This window comes from Phalacrocorax carbo, chromosome 2 (assembly GCF_963921805.1).
Source record: "Phalacrocorax carbo chromosome 2, bPhaCar2.1, whole genome shotgun sequence".
NCBI lineage: Eukaryota > Metazoa > Chordata > Aves > Suliformes > Phalacrocoracidae > Phalacrocorax > Phalacrocorax carbo.
Genome location: NC_087514.1, coordinates 46,383,286 through 46,404,014, shown reverse-complemented (window position 1 = coordinate 46,404,014; position 20,729 = coordinate 46,383,286). Strand labels below are relative to the sequence as shown.

Here is a 20,729-nt window from a genome sequence, read left to right as displayed (position 1 = left end):
CTAAAATATTGAAATTGAGACTGCATCTCTGTTTTAAATACACACATTGGAAATGAAGTTGTAATGCGAGAAGATAACATTTTTATATAGTCATTTTTCTGGCTCTAGCTTTCAGTAGCTTTAAAGGTATTTTATAAATAAAGAGATCTGGTGTATTACAACATACAGTTGTACATTTGGGACATGTAATATAAACCTTAATGAAAGTTCATGAGAATTTAATGTGCAGAAGTTATTTTTAATTCACAGTATCTTATCTGTTTTTAATTTTTTTCAAATTACAAAATGCGATTGGGCTGTCTTATGTACTAATTCTTTGCCAGATCTAATTTGTTTCCAAATTAAAGACATTTTTCAGTTACACTGTCACGAAAAGCATCTGAAACTGTTAAGTTTTGTTATATTTTTAACTTTAAAAACTTCAGAATGTTGCCAATAGTGATTTTTCCAAATTTTGAGAAAATGATTTATCTCTGGGACAAAACCTACCACCATAAGCCTATCTCTTTTTTTCCAGCCTGAGGGGTTTATTATCATCTTGAATTAAAACCCCCATGTAACCGGGTGCTCTAATGAATGGGGGCTCAGGGCCAGAAATCCCTGTTTGATTATTGGACCCAGCTGAAACAGGAGCAAGTGGTTACACAACCCGGCAGCTGCTGGGCTGAACAAGGTCTGTCAGTGGGAAGGAGGCTCCTACTGTAGGTCCTGAGAGATGCAAATCCCTAGGGAGGAGCATGGCCTCCCCTCTGCTCAAGATGGGCAGAACAACATCTTTTGTTGTTGCAGTTTCAACATTCTCCCTGTTTGTTTTTTTTGAAGAGGAATAAGGCTGGGTCCAGGGCACACACGGTGGTGGTGGTGACTGCTGGTGAAAGCTGTGCTGCTGTTGTGAGCAAGACTGAATGGAGGTGGGCACCGAGGGGAAGCACGTGGAAAAGTAGAAGCACTGCAGAAAGGAGGAGCATAATTGGTAGCCAGTGGGACCTGTCCTAATGATGGCTCTTCTCTCATTTTGAAATATGAAAAAGGGATGATGGAAAAAACTCTTGAGTGCCTGATGGCTGTGTCTCAGGCAGGCTTGCAGAGCCAGACCTGAGCTGCTTTCTTGCACCTCTAAAAAAAAAGGCAAAACAAACCCCCCCCCCCCCCCCCCCCCCCCCCAAAAAAAAAAACAACCCCAACCCAAACAAAAAAAACCAACCCACAACACCCCAAACTGGCAGTGGTCACGCAGGTTGTTGTCCACTGGTGAGTTATGTAGCAGCAGATGACTTCTTCAGTTGCTGATGCAACTTGTGAAACAGCAGTGCCTGGCTTTAGAGAGGATGAAGTTGCACAGCTGTGGAGACAGCTGGAGTGGAGTTGTCTGGTGCTTCAGATCATATAGCATGAAGTCTGACCTCAGGTTACTCTGCTTATACTGCTCTCACCTCATGCTCTTCCTCAGCCTGACCCTTGTTCAAAGAAAAGAGAATTTATGTGGAGGGCTTAAGTCATACTTTTCCCTTTCTCCTCCTTGTTTAGCACAGCGTATGCAGTACTTGGGAGGGAACAGACAAAGACAAGGGAAAGCACTGACTTTAATAAATGAATATATCCTTATGGCACACTTTGGCAGCACAGACCTTGGGAGATGTCTGAGTGTGCCTTCCTCTGACTTGCTCAAGACGGAAGGGCGTGAAAGGGACATTGGGCTGGTGGGGCAAATGTAGTCTGGTGCTCTGGAGAGAAAATGATAAGGAGCTCTCAGCTGCCTGTTGAGAGAGCCATTCCTGTGTGAGAAACTAATAGAGGCTCATGACAACTCATGTCAGCATCTGTCATGCTACATTGGTGTAGATGAGAGAAGATTTTGACCCTCACTTTAGAATGAGTATGCATGTACATGCTCTGGATCAGGGAGTGTTTTCTGAACTGCTGGTTAATAAGGCACGTACTATGGAGTCCATACCAGAAGGGCAGGAAGGCATATGTGCCCACTCAACAGTCAGGTTCAAATTCTCTCCATAGATGCTTAAAAACGGTTCAGTACAGTTACTCCAGCAGGGTTACTCAATATCGAATTTAGCTTTGGTCAGGATTCTCCGCATGGCCACAGTTTTCATTTTAACTCTCCAGGAGCGAATGCCACATGGTTGATCTTCCACCTGATTTGGTGGGGAAAGGAAAATGTTTTGCAGAAGCTGGGACAAATGTGTAGTATTCAAGATTTTTCCCATCATGTTGCCTTCAAAGCAGGCAGCGGAAGTGCTTAATTATTTGGAAACTCATTTGGCAGGTTCTTCCCAGCACTAGGCTATTTAATGCATCAGCCCGTCACACTTAAATACTTTAGGGCTCACTTAACGTTTTTGATTACACCTGAGATGGTTCACAGAAGCTGTTTTGACAGGGTATAATTTTCTGTTACTAAGCTGCCTGATTTTTTTTCTAATGAAGAGTTTAAACCCTAGTCAAAACAATTTTTCAAAATCTCCGCGCCTACAGTTATTCCTAACAGGATAAGCATTCGCTCTGCTTACACTGCCTGTCAGGAGAAGCCTGGTGTATTTGTATGGTATATTTAATGTTATTTTGGAACCTGACTGCAAGTGATGTCACCTTTTTACAAAGAAGGGGAGATGCAGAGTACTGTTGTACGGATCCTAGTCTTATTCAAATTAATGCCAAAATAATTGGAGTAACAATGCATAATTAGCAAACTGTTAAATACATTAAGTCCTACTATTTTCTGTTGAATTTGCTCCAACTAGGGGAAGAGCACCATGTGTTTTTTGGCAGTAGCTTGTCTGGAAAATGAAATAAATGAAACCGTGCTCTCATGGAGAAAGAGGTGGGGAATGGTTTCAGGACCTCAGATTTCGTAATGCATTTCTTTAAGAAACTGGAGGCTCAGTGAATGAGTACCTATGCTCATTCTGAGAATAACAAGCTTTTGTAAATTTTCTGTTCTGATGTTTAAGGCCTAATCTCCTACTGAAGGTAAAGCTGAAATGAAGTTTGCAGCCCATGGCATACAGCATTTATCAAATAGCCTTGGTAAATTCACTGTCCAGCCTGCAGCTGCCTGTAGTTGTGGGGCTCTTTCTTCTTCAGCCTTTTCTAGACCTCAGGAGCTGAGGCCATAAGAACCGTGGCATTCCGCAGATGTTGCTTTTAGCATCACTTTAATATGACAAGAGGTTTATTGCAGTTGTCTATCTTACTTAAAAATGCTCATGAATCGTAATTTAAAGAACTCTGCGATACAATGGGCTAAAAAAGTACAAGGTTGCTTAGCTGGGTTATTATACAGTACAGTGCTTGTTTTGAAAATATTTAATACACGACCCAGCTGAATTTTTAGGCATATTCAGCAATGCACATCCACAATGCTGCTATTTTTATTACTAGAATGTTCACCTGACACAGCACGCACCAGTGTTACCTTCACGAGACACATATTTAGACAGCTTTGAAACCTCCTTTCAGGGTCTGGTGTCTGCTCTGTATGTAAGCTAAAGAGCCAGATTACAAAAAAATCACTGATACATATCTTTCCAGGGGATCTTGGCAAGAGTTGCTGCTATCAACTATTCTGTTTCTGATATCACTTGCATCCATTGCCACAGCCTGTCAAAACAGGTGTATTTATAGGCCCTGAGGGACTGAAACAAGAAATCAAACATTTCTATATTCTCTTTAGCAATCTCCTGCTGCTGTACTAGGTCTTGGAATTAGAAAAAATTATTCTCCCTTTTAGCAAGGAAATCATCAACAAAATGCTGGTTGGCTTCAGAAAAACACACAAATATTTAAATCCACATCAGAGAAAACTGGGACAAGATCTCACTGAACATTATGAATTAAAGTAAATTAAGAAGCAGTGCATGAGTGTGATTAATTCAACTACTTTGCTTAAAGAGAAAAAGTACGCACCCTGTGCGAAGATATTTTTTCGTGCTCTGTCTTGGCAGTAATTAAGCTCTAGGGTGCTAGAGGCTGCCTATTCCTTGTAATGGCCTGGAATAGTTAATGGGGTTGAGCTCTGTAAGAGGAAGAATCCCACTAATTGTGCAATCCTCCTGGCACTGGGGTTTGGCAGGACGTCCTCACAGTGAACCTACGCTGGGTGTGCCGCCCTTTGTAGAGTGTGATGCACAGCTTTGTGTGCCTGAGGCTGCAAGAAATAATAATTTTCAGCAGTGTGAGGGAGCTTGAATGCATAACTTTTTGGGTCTAGCATGGCAATCATGTCTTTTTAGGAGATTTATGTTTACTGTATTGCAGCATCCCACTTTTCCAAAAATTTCCAGCAGTGATGGTGATGAGTGATAAGGAGATACAGTAAAGTGAGTTGAGTTAATGGATGTAGTCCTAAGACTACAAAGGATTTCTTTAAAGGTGAAGTGCACAGGAAAGGAATATCTTTCACTTAGTTTTAAAGAAGTTCAGGGAGGGAGTATTCAGCTGGATTGATATGTGAAGAAGGTGCCTCTTTTGGCGTAATCCCAGATGAAAATAGTGGATCATGATAGCTCCATTTCAACCCATAGTTTGTCAGGAACTATTAAGTGGGAAGTGACTCAAGTGTTCAATGCACAGGTTTCTAAGGGCCACCAGATCATAATCCAGAGATGAAAGAAGTTGAAATGCAGATCTGTATCATTTATGAAATGGCTGTGACAATACAAATAACTTAATCGTGGGAGATGTTATTTCCATAACCTCCTGTTCTCAAGAAAGCTGCACGAACAACTCTTTTACTGCTGTGAATAGAGAATTGTTCTCTCCTTCCCTTCTTTAAGTCAAGTGATCAGCTTGCAACCTTGTTGGTATTTGCTCTAAGAAAAAAATGATCAAAAGTTTTCTGCTGGCTACAAGCCCTCCACCCTTTGGATATGTTCTGTTGATCATAAACGATTTTTTTTCTTGGTGCCTTTAATCAATAGTAGCAAAAATTTCAAATAAGAGACGTTCTGGTTGTATGTGAGAGAAATGAAAGTTGCTTTCCTGGGGGAGTGTGTACTCTTCCACAAAATCTGGTGGCCTGGAGACTGGGAAACTGCACAGAGCTGCAGCCTCAACTCCAAAGCTGTTGGATTTGGCTGGTAGTACCAAGGCTTCATGTCCCTTCCCATCTACCCACTATTTAAACTTGCTCTCAGACATATTGTCTTGCACCTTTGTCCAGCAGCTGCTTGTTTTTTCCCAAATATTTTCCAAATTCCAGGCCTTTCGGTTAACCGTGTGTAACCTTGTGAAGAATGACAAAAATATTTCTTTCTGGAGAGTTTGCTTCTACCAAGGATGATGATCTTCATATCATGGGAAGGAAGGATATTTTGTCTTTTGTTTGTTCAGTTTGCCAGTCAGCTCTTCTGTTTCAACAAATCTTGAAAAATGAATTTGACTACAAAATAAATATATTTTTCTTTCTTTTTGATATGCCCTCTCTTCTGCATTTGTCGTTGTAGGCTGCAAGTAGCAAGCGAGCTCTCTTGCTAAGCGGGTTTTCAGTAGAAGAAAGAAAATTGATTTGTGCTATGTAGATGGCTGACAATCTTTATATTATTGTAAATATCAAGGGTTCAGGGAATATTCACTGTATCAGCAGCCTTGCGTCTAATGAGGTTGTTTGGACTCTGTTCTCTGAGCTGGAAGAAAACCTTTGAAACATGTTAACCACAATTTGATTGAAAAGTGGGGGAGGTTTTTTAACAGTGAGCTTTAAGTAAACTGCATCTTTTTGAATTTCCTGGGCAGCTGCCTTTCTCCTTTTGATGTACCGTGCCTGGTGATGCTGTTAATGAAATGCATAATTATGTGTTATATAATAAAACAGAGCTAACATGAAGGTGCCTAATAGATTATAATGATGTGGAGGCCTGAGAAACTGAGGACCATGGGGGTTGTTGAAAAGTGCCTCCGGTGACAAAGAAGATATTTAAAGAGGTTTGAGTAACTGTGCTAATAAATTAATTGTGGTCTCTGTGCGTGTGTAAACGACATTTTTCAAGATTTTGTATATAGAGAGAATACTGAAAAAAAATAGATGCAATTTACTAGGCTGCTGATGTATGAAGTGTCAGCGCCGAGTGCTTCCAGCGCCTATTAGTGCTGCTGGCTTTGCATAGACGGGTGCCCTAGGCAAAGACATTTTTGGCACGGCCTGCTGCACCCGTAGGATCAAAAGGAAAAAAAAATCTGGCAATATGCACAGAGAGTAAATTGCATCCTAAAGAGCAGCCCCTAAAACGCAGGCTTGGAATGAATATCACTAAATGAAACATCGTGTTTAATGGCTGAAGAGTTGTAGGCGTTTGGTGGCTGCCCCCAACTTCCCCCTTCCTTTCTCTGCTTTTGTCACCTTTATTTTATCACTCCCTCTGTAATGCTCTGTGTAATTTGTTCCTTTCTTAAATTCTTTAGGAACTGGTTTGAACGGATAAGTATTTTTGAAGGAGAGGCTGCATAACCTTCCAGCCCTGGACCACATGGGCTCCTAATGGTGTTGGACTGTGGCTGGGCTTGCTTGGCTGCTGTTCTGGGCTTACAAGGGCCTGTCTGCTGGGGGAATTAGTATGCAGGGAGCTCCAGCATGAATTTACAGCCTGCTAGTTACTTGGCACTAACTCCCTGGGTGGATGCTTCTAGTACCTACTAAGAGTGCTTTTGTGCAGGGTAGCTTTAAGAGTGCTTTTGCGTGAGTTAGGCGGGGTCCTTTTTGAAGGTGAAGTATGTTGTTTTTCACTTCCCAAGCACCAAGGGTACCCAAGCGGGTAGTTAGTGCAGAGTAGCTAATACGCAGTAAATTCACACCCAAACTCACCGCGGGCTCACTCTCTCATGCAGCTGAGTCCTGAGGCTCTGCACTTTGTCTCTCTCAGCAGGGAGCAGAGGGCCCTTCTCTAAACAGGGAATACTAAGCTTTATGAAGGGCACATATATGTGCATGTGTAGGTTTGTGTGTGTCCATACGCTCACAGAAGATGACTTGAATCTGTCACGGTTCTTGGATTAACTTGTGCTTCCTTGATTTTTATCAAGACACCCTAAGGAGAACTTTGCTGCTGCATTGCCATCATCCTTGTCATTAATGGACTTAGGTTTTGGCTACAGGTTTTGGGGAGGCTTCAATGAATTCTTCTTTTTTTCTGCAGTGCTGAGACTGGCATACATTTTCTTCTATGAGTGACTGCATCTTTTTTGTGTGAATCTTTTTGTTGTGATTCCCTTCTCCAGCATTTCTTATTTGATCTCTGGAATTTATTCTTCTATTTGATATACGTTTATAGCTAATAAATGTTCTCCCATGACATGAGAACCCCCAGTAAAAAGGAAATAAGGTTTTCTCTAGCTCTCTGAGTACTTGAAATCAAGTCAATTTGTTAATAAAACTTTTGCTTTAGGCTGGGCTTCATAAGTAACTTGATCTATAATTAGTGTACAGCTTCACCTTATTTTAGGGTCACATAATGGGTTAAATTTTCATGCACGTTTTCTTGAAATTTTATGAATGATTTAATCTGTTTTTCATACTCATGCTTCAAATATATAATTGATTTCCAAGTCATCTGCAGATCTGCTTTATGTTTTTGCTCTAGTATTTCCTATTTCCAAGAAAATTTCCTATCAAAAAAATTACCTCTCCAGTTTCCATCTGTAGTGAGAGTTCAGGACAACTCTATCAGCTCTATTTTGGCCAAAGTTTAAATTTACTTACATAGAAAAGGTATTGCTCAAAATGCTTTTAACATGTCTTTCTTTAATGACCTCAGCCATACTAGCCTGCCAAAGGCAAACAGCGTTTCTGCTCAGCAGGCGTTAACTCTTGGAGGAAGTGAAGTCCGACACTGAACCCAGAGGCACTTGCTCCGAGCGTTCAATGCGCTGCTGTGGAGAGGAGCCACCCCTCAGATCTCAGCACTCAGGAGGGCTGCAGAGCTGGAGAAAATCGGCACAAGCCTCAGTTACTCAATAGCAGATGTAAAATGCTGCTGAATGTTTGCGACAATAAAGGATGAGGGCCTGGGCCAGGCCAGCTTGACTGTTCCTGCTAGAGAATGGGAGGGTAGGAGCAAGGGATAAAATGGGATGAAAAACAAGGAGGGGAGTCTGGAAAATCAAGCTCTGGTTCTTGCTGTTCTGGAGATGTTATGTATAGGTGAAAGCAGTTACGTGAGTGTTTTTTAGAGGTTGAGTTTCAAGAGTGTTTAAATTTGGAGTTTTAGAGTGCTTTTATAGCTTTTTAGAGTGTTTTTATATTAATTGTTAATGCTGGTTTTGTTCCAGAAAAGTTCCCCATAGAAAGATACTTTTTTTAAAAAAAACCTTAAAAGGAATCCACAATAAAGGAGTCTCCATCTGTGTGAATGAGTTGTGGCAGATATGATGAAGCAATTCTTAAAATCCCACAGTTGCTGTTTTCCTTTCAACTGACATGTTCCTGGTATTTTTAAATAAAACAGTTGAATACTAGGTTTAAAGAGATATTCAAAGAATGCTGTGGTGTTATTAGAAATCCCTGGCTATGTCCAAGCAGAAAGGACAGTTGCATGACCCTGTCGTACATGGCTGACCATGCCATATGAGTCCCTTGTTGGGATATACTGTAAATCATCCTGGATGTTATCTTTCCAAACCCAGAACAGCGACAGAAAGAGGGTGAAAGTATAAGTCTGGATCAATTTGCTACAGCTTATCAGGCAGAAATGTGTTTATTGGCATTCTTTGAATGTAGATTCTTGGAGTACTAAACAATCTCTGGCTAATGAGGTCTATTAAATGGCAATGTGCTGCAATACGGTCTGTCTGGACTGGAGAGAAGTTTCTGGGCAAAAGCCTCTTAGTGTTATTAGGAAAGTTTGCATATTTAATCCCAGGATGATTGCTAGTGAATACGCCTTTTTAATAGGATGCAATAGTAGGGGAAATAGTGGGAAGTGAAAGGAGAGCAGTTTTTACTAAAAAGGGTTATTAAGGTAGCATAATGAGAATATTTCTGTGTGGTCATTTTCACCATGAAAAATACTTGACTATTGTGAGTTGGGCATAAGCAGTATTAAGTGCATTCACATTACTCTCTACTTTGTGTATGAGGATTCACTCTGAATCCTTTATTCAAAGGCAGTTGTATTGGTGTGCTTTAAGTCACTGCCACAACAGCTATTAGACATTTGCAGTAGTAGGTCAAGTGAACTCAGTCTACCTTTGCACTGCAGTGAGCTAACAGTACTGTTATGGTGGCTGTGTCCAGCTGTGGAGGCAAAAACAAATAGCTGAAGGGGGATAAAGTATTGAGACACTCTACCTGCTTTGCCCTCACTATTGAGGGTATTGACCATACTCTCACTAAACAGGGAGAAAGTTCAAGCATCACTTAGGAAATGTGTTTCAGGTGAGATACCATAATTCGTGCTTATGTTTCTCTATAACCAGTGCTGCAGTGCCACATTCATAGAATTGTGATCATGGGGGCAGGGATGCCTGACCCATGCCTTGTACTGCCAAGCGTTGTTCAGCATGGTAACTGTGTGATGTTCCTGCTGCTTGATCTCCTGAGCTGGACTTCTGTCAAAAGCTGCTAGTTTCCCTTTCTGGCATCCTTCAAGACAGTGTTTGTACAAGGCACTTTTTCTGTCAGGAAGCAGCAGTATGGGAAAACAATTTTATATTGCCTGAGCTCAGCAAGAAATAAAAAAAATATTTGGATTTGTTTTCATTTTTTAATATTTGTCACAATGCCAAGCTATTTTAAGCAATCTGGCTACTCCATCTGTACTTACCGTCCTCTCTTACTTCAAAATTATCACAAGTCACCTGAAATATGGGAATGAGACGTGAGTTTTAATGTAAGTGGAGTGCTTCAACTGATAGGAACGGGAGGGGGAGCTGTCACTACATCAGCCAAGACTTTCTGGTGGAAGTGTTGATTGATCACCCATCCCTGGGAAAGGAGGGGGAGAGCCTTTCCATTTTTAGCAGACAGAACTGCTTCCTGTTCTCTCCTGAAAAAAGTAGGAAGTCCTGTGCAACCATTGCCATCGTTTCCAGGTGTATGAAAAAAATGGGAAGTCCTTTGTTCTGTTTTCTCCTTAGGTAGAGATCACAAATGATGTCCAGTCCTTGCTACTGATAATGCTGGCTGTCATGGTGGCCAAGATGGTTGGCGACTTGTTCAATGCATCGCTGTACAGTTCCCTCCTGAAGCTGAAATGCATTCCTTACTTGGATGTGGAACCTTTTGCTCATCACAGGAGAAAACGGTGAGGTCTCTTACGTTGCTGATCTGTAAGCTTTCTGTGTCATGTTCTGCACAGAGACTGTGTGGATTCTCTGATACCTGGAGCTTGGAGGGACAAAGGAGTAAAAGGAGACCCTGATCCTGAACAAGGTCCCCACAGTGTGATGTGCTGTACAAACAGAACAAAAGAGACTCCCTTTCTCTTCAGGTTTGTGGTGGGATCTGAATTACCACTATTGCTAGAGTCCTGAGAGTAGTAAGTGTTCCATAATGCCCAGTTTGATGCTCTTTATTAGTGGTCCAGTTGGTCCACTGGAGAATCTAGTAGAGGTTTTCACAGACAATTGTGACTCTGTTTCTTGTGAGCAGATGCCACAGAGCAGAGGAACAATGACAGGGTATGTAGAGGGCGTTATGGTGGAGTTTGCCTTACCCGACTTCTGGATGACTGCTCTGGGCTTCCTGTGTGATTGGTACCATAAGATGTACATTTTCAGGCAGCGATTCCTGCCATCCAAGGATAGCAACTTAAGGCAGGTAGCATGAATTGTCTTCTGGAAGTGCCTCCACTGACTGTAGACTAAATTAATAGCTTAGAAAAAAAATATGGTTTTTATTTTTTAACGTATGTTCATCCAACCTGTCCTGTGTATCTTCCAGTGTGTGAACCAGCATCCAAAACTTCAGTCTGTTCATGGGCATTTATAACCAGTAATAAGAACCATTTGCTCTCCTAAATGTAGGTGCTGGGTCTACATTTATCTGTGCATAGTGAGAACTCTGTATTATTGTCTTCTATAAAATAATTAGCAGAAATGCTGATTCTTTAAGATATTCTCTGGGAATGAAATGGATGGAAATAGGTAATGTGGTGAAGAAATAGAAGGAAAAAATGAATTTGTTTATTTACCATAGAAAGACTTTCTGTTTTCCTTAAAGCATAGCTGGGTAGTATATATCCACAACCAAAGCTATTTGCAGGATGCTTTAGCTGTCATTTCTCCCAGTATTGAGGTCTACTGGACAATCTCTTAGTTTCAAACGACCCTTTAGAAGAATAAAATATTGGCGACTCATTCTGTCCACACTTTATAACTTTCTTCCAAATGTAGCCATATCTGAAAGTTTTTAGCAGGCACATTGAATGCTGGGTATAATCTGTGTTTGACATGAGAGGAAAAAGAGCCAGCAATGCGGTAGGAGGAAATAAAAACAATCTGTGACATTATGGATGACTTCTATATGTACCATGGCAGATAAAACAGAGGGGAAGGAGTAATAAAATTTCCCATGGTATTCCAGTTAGATGACACGTCCTTGGAAAGAATTATAGCTGCTTTCCTGGTTCAGAGTGAGGTCCTATTCATTTGACGGACAAATATATATATATAAAATTTCATTTCCCTCCCACTCCTTTCTCTTTCCTCTCCAGGAACATTAAAGGAAGTTTCTGGGTGACTTGGTCACAGAATATACTGATACTCTAAAGCACAACTTGGTAAAGATTTTATAGATAGACACTTCACAGGCTGCCAAGTTTTAGTCTAAATCCTCTTAGACATAGTCTGAATAGGCTGATACACCTCTAAACTGGCAGATGTAGTTTCTAAGCTGCTCTCCATCATACCTGAAAAGCCTTGGTAGTCAGGTGAAGTTCTCAGTGACTAGAAAAAGGGAAACATCACACCCATTTTTAAAAGGGAGGACCCTGGAAAATACCAACCTCACCTTTGTGCCCAGTAGATCATGGAACAGATCCTGCTGGAAGCTATCTCGAGGCATTTGGAAGACAGGGAGGTGATCTGAGACAGCCAATATGGCTTCACAAAGGGCACATCATGCCTGACTGATCTATAGATTAGTGATAATCTACATGCCTTTTACAATAGAGCGCATCAGTGGACAAGGGAAGAGCTATGGACATCATCTACTTGGACTTCTGTAAGGGCTTTGATACAGTCCTGTATAACATCCTTTTAGATAAATAGGAGAGAGAAGGGTTTGATGGATGAGGAATTATTTGGGTGGCCTCATCCAAAGAGTTGCAGTCAGTGACTCAATGGAGTGGTCTCACTGGACCATCAAATGGTCCAAATGGAGATCAGTAACAAGTGGTGTCTCTCAAGAGTCCATATTGGCACTGGCACCGTTCAATATCTTTATTAATGACACAGACAGTGGGATTGTACCCATAGCAAGTTTGCGGATGACACAAAGCTGAGTAGTGTGGTTGATACACTTGAGGGAAAGGATGCCATCTAGAGGGACCTTGACAGGCTTGAGGACTGGGCCATTGTGAACATTATGAAGTTCAACAAGGTCCTGCACCTGCATCGGGGCAATCACCAGGGTAATGAATGGATTGAGAACAGCCCTGTGGACATGGGGATACTGGTAGATGAAAAATTATATATGTGCTGGCAATTTGTAATTGCAGCCCAGAAAGCCGATTGTATCCTGGGCTGCATGAAAAGAAGTATGGCTAGCAGGTCGAGAAAGGTGATTCTCTCCCTTTTCTCTGCTCTTGTGAGAGTACTGCAACCAGCTCTGGGGTCCTCAGTACAAGGAAGACATGGACCTGTTGGAGCAGGTCCAGAGGAGGGCCGTGAAAAAGATCAGAGGGCTGGAGCACCTGTCCTATGAGGACAGGCTGAGAGAGTTGGGGTTGTTCAGTCTGTAGAAGAGAAGGCTCTGGGGAGTCCTCATTTCAGCTTTTCAGTTCTTAAAGGGGGCTTACAGGAAAGATGGAGAGAGGCTTTTTACCAGGATCTGTAGTGAGAAGACAAGAGGCAACAGTGTTAAGCTAAAAGAGGATAGGTTAGGTTGGACATAAGGAAGACATTTATGATGAGGGTAGTGGACACTGGAATGGATTGCCCCAAGAATTTGTGAATACCCCATCCCTGGAAGTGTTCAAGGTCAGGTTGGATGGGGCTTTGAGGAAGCTGGTCTAGTGAAGGATGTCCCTGCCCATGACGGGCGGGTTGGAACTAGGTGATTGTCAAAAGTTCCTTCCAACCCAAACCATTCTGTGGTTCTATGATTCTATGGCACTGGCCCATTTGGTCTCTCCAGCACGCTTCTTGGATGCTCTGTTACCTTGTCATCCCCTGAAACAAATGAAGCTTCACCATTCAGCCACTTTAGCCCTTCAAGATTTGCACTGATCCTTAGATCTGTCTTATAGCTTAGGCAACCCAAACCCTGACTCAAGGGAACTCTAGATTTATAATCTGCCTCTTAAAGTAAAAAATACGTCATAACTGAAACAAATTATGAAGCCTAACATGCAGCCTTTGTAAGAATTCCAAACCCAAGATATTACTACTTTACCTAGCATGAGAAATATACAAATTATGACAAGACAGTTAAAATCAGTCTCTGTACATGTTTCCTTATCTCTGTTTCCTCATCACTTCTGAGCATCCTTGAAACTTGAGTCAAAATTCTACAGAAAGGGGCCTGGCCATGACTTTTCTTTCCATGTGTTTTCCCTGTGGACCAAGATTTCTCGTTTGTTTTCTCTGTGACTGGTCCTGCAGCTACAAGATGCTGTGGGAGCCTGCCTATCTGCTTCTCTAGTATTTCTTTTATCTCAGAGTGACCACCCAGAGTATGTGAGGCTCTGCTGTTTTTAAGTTCCGCTTATTTGCTACACTTCGGGAGTATTTTTACATTCAAATGCCTATACCCAATGTCATTTTGCACAGGCTATCCTCTTTCTCTGGCCATGCCAGTTTGGCTGAGGGTTTGCAACCACATTATTGCCGCTCTGGGAAAGCATAGGTGACAGTTGTGTGTGTGACAGGTTTTACATCCTCTTTCTTCAATATTAATTATTCTGTAAGATCAAAGAATGTATAAACTGAGCATTTCTGGATTTGCCAAATCGTAACAGGGACAGGGGTCAGCTGGGTAGGAACTGGTAACTAGCATGTGTTTATAAACAGGTGATAAATTGTATTTGAGGTCCTCAGCACTCATACTGTTAGAGAGAAAATGCGGGTCTTCTCTTTCCCAGTTCTTCATCAATGTTAAGGATGGAAAGACCTTCTGTATTCAGTCATTTGTTGATTCCTCTTACAGGGCTGTATAATATGCTCAGGCAGAAGATGTGTTGGACACTGAACTGAGAAGAGAAGATAGCCTTTACATGAACAAAGCAGGGGGTAGTGTTAAGGTCCAGATCCACAAAAGAATTTAACTCCTAAATGCTGCGTAAATGAGTGGGTAGGTTAAGAAGCTAAATTATGTACACACTCACTATGAACACATCTCTGTAAATACTGTTATAATATATAAAACTGGTGGAAGTGAGACTTAGATCCTTAGTGGTATTTCACTACCTAATCTGTGCCTAATTTAGGCACTCGCATCTCTGGACGCTTTTCTTCCTATGGAGCAGAGAGGCGTGAGATATTATTTCTTAATACTCATTATTTCTTTTTTTGAAACTCATTGATCACCTGTTGTATTCTGTGCCCTGGGTGACAAGGCTCCAAACACAGCTGTATCTAGTACAGGGCTGCTACAGTGCACCGTGATTTCCAGCTCCATCACACACCACTGTAAACACCCCCCCTTATAAAATCTGGTTCACTGGAACACTCAAAGCTGCTGGCTGCCAGGGAATGTTCTTTAATGAGGGTAAGGAGTACTTGAATGCATCTATGACTTGGCAACCCTTCCTGCTTTTTATAAGCTACTATACACTTCAGAGAGAAAATATCTTAGAGGCTACTTTTTAATGGGACAAGTTTACTTAAGAGCTGAGTGGAGCTGGTGCCAGTAGTTCTGTTTTGTTCTAGCTTAATATTAGCCTTGTCAAAGTTCTTATAGCGTCTCCTGGGTGTTTCTGTATTGCATACCATATAAAGCTGTTTTTGGGAGCCAAGAATTTTGGCTGGAATATATATTATAGTGGTCTCATTATATTTTTTAAAGTGTATCAGAGGTGGCCCTATATTAAAGATCCATGGAGCAAGGCTGATTTTTTTTCTTTCTCCCTTCTAGTTTTGCCTTAGCCCACACCACAGATATTGGATCCAGAATTTGAGCCAACCCAAGTTTGAGGGTTATTTGGGATCCAAGGTCCTGGTTTGGCCTGCTATAAAATTTGGGGTAATTAGCGAACTTTTTAGATGAGGTTTTGGATTTTGAAAATCACTGGACTTTGTGGGGGCAAGGAGGTGCTTTTGGTTTGGGCTTTGACTAGTAACTACTACACTAAAAGATTGCTTACCCATCTTGTTGACACAAGTGTTCATTCAAAGATAACTCACCAAGATACACGTGGTGAATCTCATCTCGCCTCTTTGAGAAGACGGTGTGTTTCATGGCTCCTTGGTGCTTTCATCCTCAGAGGCATCGTTAGGGGGTGGACTTGGCAATGTTTTCACATCAGAGGGCATCCAGCCCATCTTTGTAGAGTGTTTGCGGTGGAAGCTGGAACCTGTTCTGGCTTCACAAAGGAAAAAGGGAGCTGCTGTAACAAGGCCACGCTTTGTCTGGGGAGAACCCTGGCTGCTACGGAAAAGATGGAGGGAAGGTGTTGAGATGTGAGTGAGATTTATTTAGAATTACGTTTAAGTCGCGTCTATGTCAGGCTTAAGCAAACATGGCAAAGACCTGGTTTTAGTCCCTTTTTTTGCCTATTCTCCTGTACTGGGTTTTGAGTTTAGTGTGATCCCATTACTGGAGAAGTCACTGTGTGACCCATAAACAGCCATATTGACCTCCTGACAAAAATACTATGGTAGAGCCAGATGTCTCTTTATGTGTGTGGAAGAACAGCAGCATGGCCTTGCCTTGTGGGGTTGGTGGAGCCCATGTAGGATGGGCGAAAGGACTTATTGCTCCCTCCTGCCTGTGCACCAGCTCCCACAGATCTCTGTGGGAAAGCCCAGCCTGTCTCTCTTTCCAACACTTTTAACCTGTCAAAAGGCTGATACTAGCTTGCTTCACTGTGCTTGAGCCTTCAGACTGCTTGGCTCCAAATTATCCAGAACTGCTCTTAAAAAAAAAAAAAAAAGAAAAAAAAGAAAAAAAGAAAAAAGGTGACAATTCGGTGCACACGAATCTGTGTGAAGAAGGTTGTCGTAATGTGAATATGTATGGAAGGTGACCTTCCAGCTGGGCAGAGCTACTGCTGTATATTAACCCCAACCAATGCTTATGTTATTGATAAATTTTTTGCTCTATGACAGGTGGTGATAAAAAAGGCTATTTAGCTTTGTAGTTTTCAGGGGATCTGATTTTCTCTCTTTGTAGGATTTTGAGGAAAAACAAGACTCAGTGACACTGAGTGATATACAGAAATCATCTGATGGGCATTTTCAGCCTTAATTTTCAGTGACCGGGGACACTGTTTCCTCAGAATTTTTAACCATTAAATTTCACCTAAAATTTCAAATTTTAGCATAAAGTAATTTCAGTGCCCAAATTTGAATAATGTCTCTAGGGAAAATAGTCACATGCAAACAATGTAATCATATTAATATGAATATTGAGATGAGACAGGAAGAGGAAGTCTATATGGAGGGATGCAGGAGACTGTGGAGGAGTCACTATTCTGTTTTTGGGTCTGTCCCATTTCCTTGTGTTGCTTTGGCCAAACCAATTTATTTTTCAGTCTTCTCAGTTACAGAAGGGAAAATAGTGCCTATATACCTTGTGTGGCTTTCAGCATTTGTTGTCTTTGCCAAGTATTGTCAGGTTCTTAAATGAAGGGCCTTACATAAAGGCAAAATTTCTTGTGAACTCTAGAAGATGATTTTCGACCTGCTCTAATTTTGACTATTTAATGAAGCTACTTCCTAAAGGTACTACACAAAACAAAATGACTTTATTTATTTAGATTGGTAAAACCATATAAAGATGCCCAAGATTCTGTTTGCATTACTGGTTATTTTTAGAGTGGAGTCTGAACAAATAAGACAAATTACTCTTCCCAGGCTACAATAAATACCAGCAGATATAACCCTTCCTCCAACCTAAAATAAACCTTTCCCACCCTTCGCCATTCCCTTTCCCAAAATGTCCAGGATGAGAGCTGGAGCTGGCACTGTGCCCTCACGGTTAGGAGCTGCAGGCTTACACAGAGCAGTGGGTGAGGAGCAAGCATGCTGCTGGCTGAGAGGAGGGCTCATGAAGACCCGGCCAGCAGGACCCTCCTTTGATAGAAAGGGCTGGAGGCTGAGTAATAGCTCACTGCTGGCCTACTGCACTTGGAAGTGTATTGGTAGTTACCACAGTCCTCATAACCAAGTATATACAATAGAAGCATGAATACGGAAAAATATAATGACAAGGATATTGAAGATGAGCCAACAATCTGTCTGACTGAAATCCTTGGAGGACCTTGTAAATACTTAAATGTTTACACAGGGCCTGTATATTTGCACAATTACCTTTCCATGAGCCCAAAATGTTTTATACTGGAATGTTTTCAGGCTCTAAGAAATTATACTTTCTGATATGTCTGAAAACTGCAGGCTCAGCTTCTTTATCGCCCCATTTTTTTCATTAACAATTAAAGCTGGATTCCCCCCTGCCCCCGAATATGCAAAATGTAAATGGCAAGTTCTACAAAGACTGTATACTGATTGTAATCACAGTGTGCTAAGAAGAAAACATTTTGAATTTACAAGTGAATGTTGTACTGTAAATTATCAGATAGATGCAGCTACATGATCTGCTTTTATTATAATTCAGAAGTGGTGAGACAAATGTCTTTCCTGAAGAAAGATTTTTAAAAGAAACAAACTTATAAGAAGTTTGAAGGACTGCTTTGTTGCAGTTGGTCAAAACCTTAGGGAGAAAATTTGGAGGCATGAACAGGCAGATCAAATATAGTACGTTTTGAAGCAGCTATCCTGTTCCTCTGGTTTCTGTCACAATGCACTTCTCTTTTCTGTCCAAAGCAAGGTCCCTGTTAGAGTATGAATGGGACTGTCATGGGGTTGGCAAACCTGCTTCAAGTATTGGGCATGCTGTGACAGTGGATAGGAACTTAATATGAGGTTCTGGTTCTTGCTGTAAGGTTCATAGCGAGTGTAACACAGATCCCTTCAGCTCATGGAGAAGTCTTTCCACAGACCTGTTCGTTGCTGCTGCAGCCTGCCTGATGTTGAGGGAGGGATAACAAATCCACGCCGACTTTTGGTGTGTTTTCCATTTCTGGGGAGTCCCATGAAACCAAAAGTGACTTCTGCACACTTTCTGCAGAAGGAAAGGCACTGAAGCAGCATCTGGAACTGATCACCTGTGTTTCACAGCTCACTGATGGGCAGTGAGAGAGCCTCTCCGGCTCCTACAAGCCCTTATGTAAAACATGCACACAGTGACTTTCAGCTGTGTGAAAACTTAAAACAGCTTCTGCTGGCCCAGTGAGGAGCAGACTGACTCCCTTTTGCCTCACCTGGGAGGACAGGGCTGCCTGTACGGGTACCACCTTCAGCCTTCAGATGTGGTAGCATGCAGGTGGAGTGTGCACATACACACAGAGAGAAATCGCATCCAGCCATCGCATGGGGTATTCCACTAATTGGTTAAGTCTGGTCTGTCTGGCCACCATTTGGCAAATACTGACAGTTTCCACTTAAAGCCAGCCAACCTCACTGGAAAGCCAGCTGTGCCGGCAGAGCGGCCAATCTCATGAAGATGTCATTGAACAACTGTTTGGGCTCATTCAAGAAAGAGTGGATCTGACTTGATGTGGGCTGAAATCCCCTGGGGGTCTTTGCTGGATACGGGAATACAGACATCCATTTATATAAGAGTTATACCTTAGTGTTCCTGAGTTACGTGTAAGGATACCATCTTTGTTCTGGTGCTGGGGACTACTTCCAAGTTCACCTTAAGCTGAAATGGATTCTCTTTGTTGTTCACATATATGTCACTTTTTCTGTTCCTGTGAGTGTTGCTACATCCTCATAAATATTAGTTGCTTGTCATACTGGTTGCCGTGATGGAAAGAGTTATTTATTTACAAGGAGGGAACAGATGGCAAAAGATACTTTAATGAATTTCAGCATGTTTGAGAAATGAAATACCCTTTTTAGAAATAATATCAGTTTTGTGAAGCCATTACATGTTATTTCACACAATCACTACGGAGGCTTGTTCTTCAGTACACAGAGTGTACGCAAAGCCGCAGCAGAAGTAAGGCAAAAAAAAAAAAGAGACACAGAATGGAGTAGTTTTATGAAAAGCCATAAAGCCACGAGCGTAGTTTTATTAGCTGCTGCCATTCAACACATGGAGTTGTGACAGTAGGTGAGTGGGAGATGAAAGTGACAGCAGATGGAAGAAGCCTGAGGAAGTTGAGTTGTGGTGTTGGGGATAAGGAAGGAGAGAGACAAAGCAAGTCAGACACATGAAATCCATTCCCAGAATTTCAGGTGCATATATTGACTATGTTTCATTATAAATACACTTATTTTCTGGAAGAACAGACAAGTAATACCAGCATTCATGATCTTATTTTTAACTGAGAAGTGTGTGTGTTCTCCACTGGTAGTAGTGGTCCTTGCATAAGTCATAACCAAGGTAAAAACAAGTACTGCACATAGAATCATAGAATCATTGATGTTGGAAATGACCTCCAGGATCATCAAAGTCCAACCGTGAACCCAACACTACCATCTCCCCTAAAACATGCCCTGAAATGCCACATCTACACGTCTTTTAAATACCTCCAGGGCTGGTGACTCCACCACCTCTCTGGGCAGCCTCTTCCAATACCTGACCGCTCTTTCAGTGAAGAAATTTTCCCTAATTTCCAATCTAAACCTCCCCTGATGCAGCTTAAAGCCGTTTCCTCTCATTGCTTGTAACTTGGGAGAAGAGACCAACACTCACTACAACCTCCTTTCAGGTAGTTGTAGAGAGTGATAAGGTACATGATGGTACTTAGAGAGCAAGGGGGTTAGTTAAATAAATTTTATTTTAAACGATTAATGTATGTAGGAAGTTGTAGCTTACAGTATTTTTATGAAAAATTCATTATGGTCCCAATGTGCTTGCGGTGTAAGAAGTGGGCTAGATTAATTTTAGAAATGGGAATGGTGAAGTTTGAGGGCTTAAATGCATTTTCCAAGGAAGTTGATTGTACAGGTGAAGTGCTGTTGCTTGAAATCCTGGTTATAAGTGTCAAAAACTTCTCTTTACTGAATTGGGAACAGGGTATAATCTGTATTTCCAGATACCCAACGTCATGTTTTAATAACCTTACTATACTTTTCCACTAGAAAGAGCCTGATTCTTGGAAGGACTGAGCAATTTGAAATATTTTTCGTATTTTTTCCCATGTGTATTACTTTAGTTTACTCATGTTGTAGTCTGTTAGACCTAAATCTCTGTACCTCATTTTGACTAAAGGGTCATCTGATGATCTGTGTCTGATTATTAAAACATATATTGCTGTCACTGTCCATTCCCAAACATTTTAAAGCCCGCATTTTTAATATACTAGTCGGTGCTTTCTTGGACCAGGCAGAGT

The 20,729-nt window shown here is 41.5% G+C and overlaps 1 protein-coding gene across 1 annotated transcript in view; it reads left to right on the top strand.

The window, feature by feature from the left end:
- LOC135311925 (chloride channel protein C-like) overlaps positions 1-20,729 on the top strand; it is an 82,521-nt gene that overhangs the window by 33,955 nt on the left and 27,837 nt on the right. Inside the window, exon 12 of the mRNA XM_064442742.1 lies at positions 10,084-10,250. Coding sequence (XP_064298812.1) covers positions 10,084-10,250 — 167 coding nt within the window. The remainder of the gene's footprint in view (positions 1-10,083; positions 10,251-20,729) is intronic.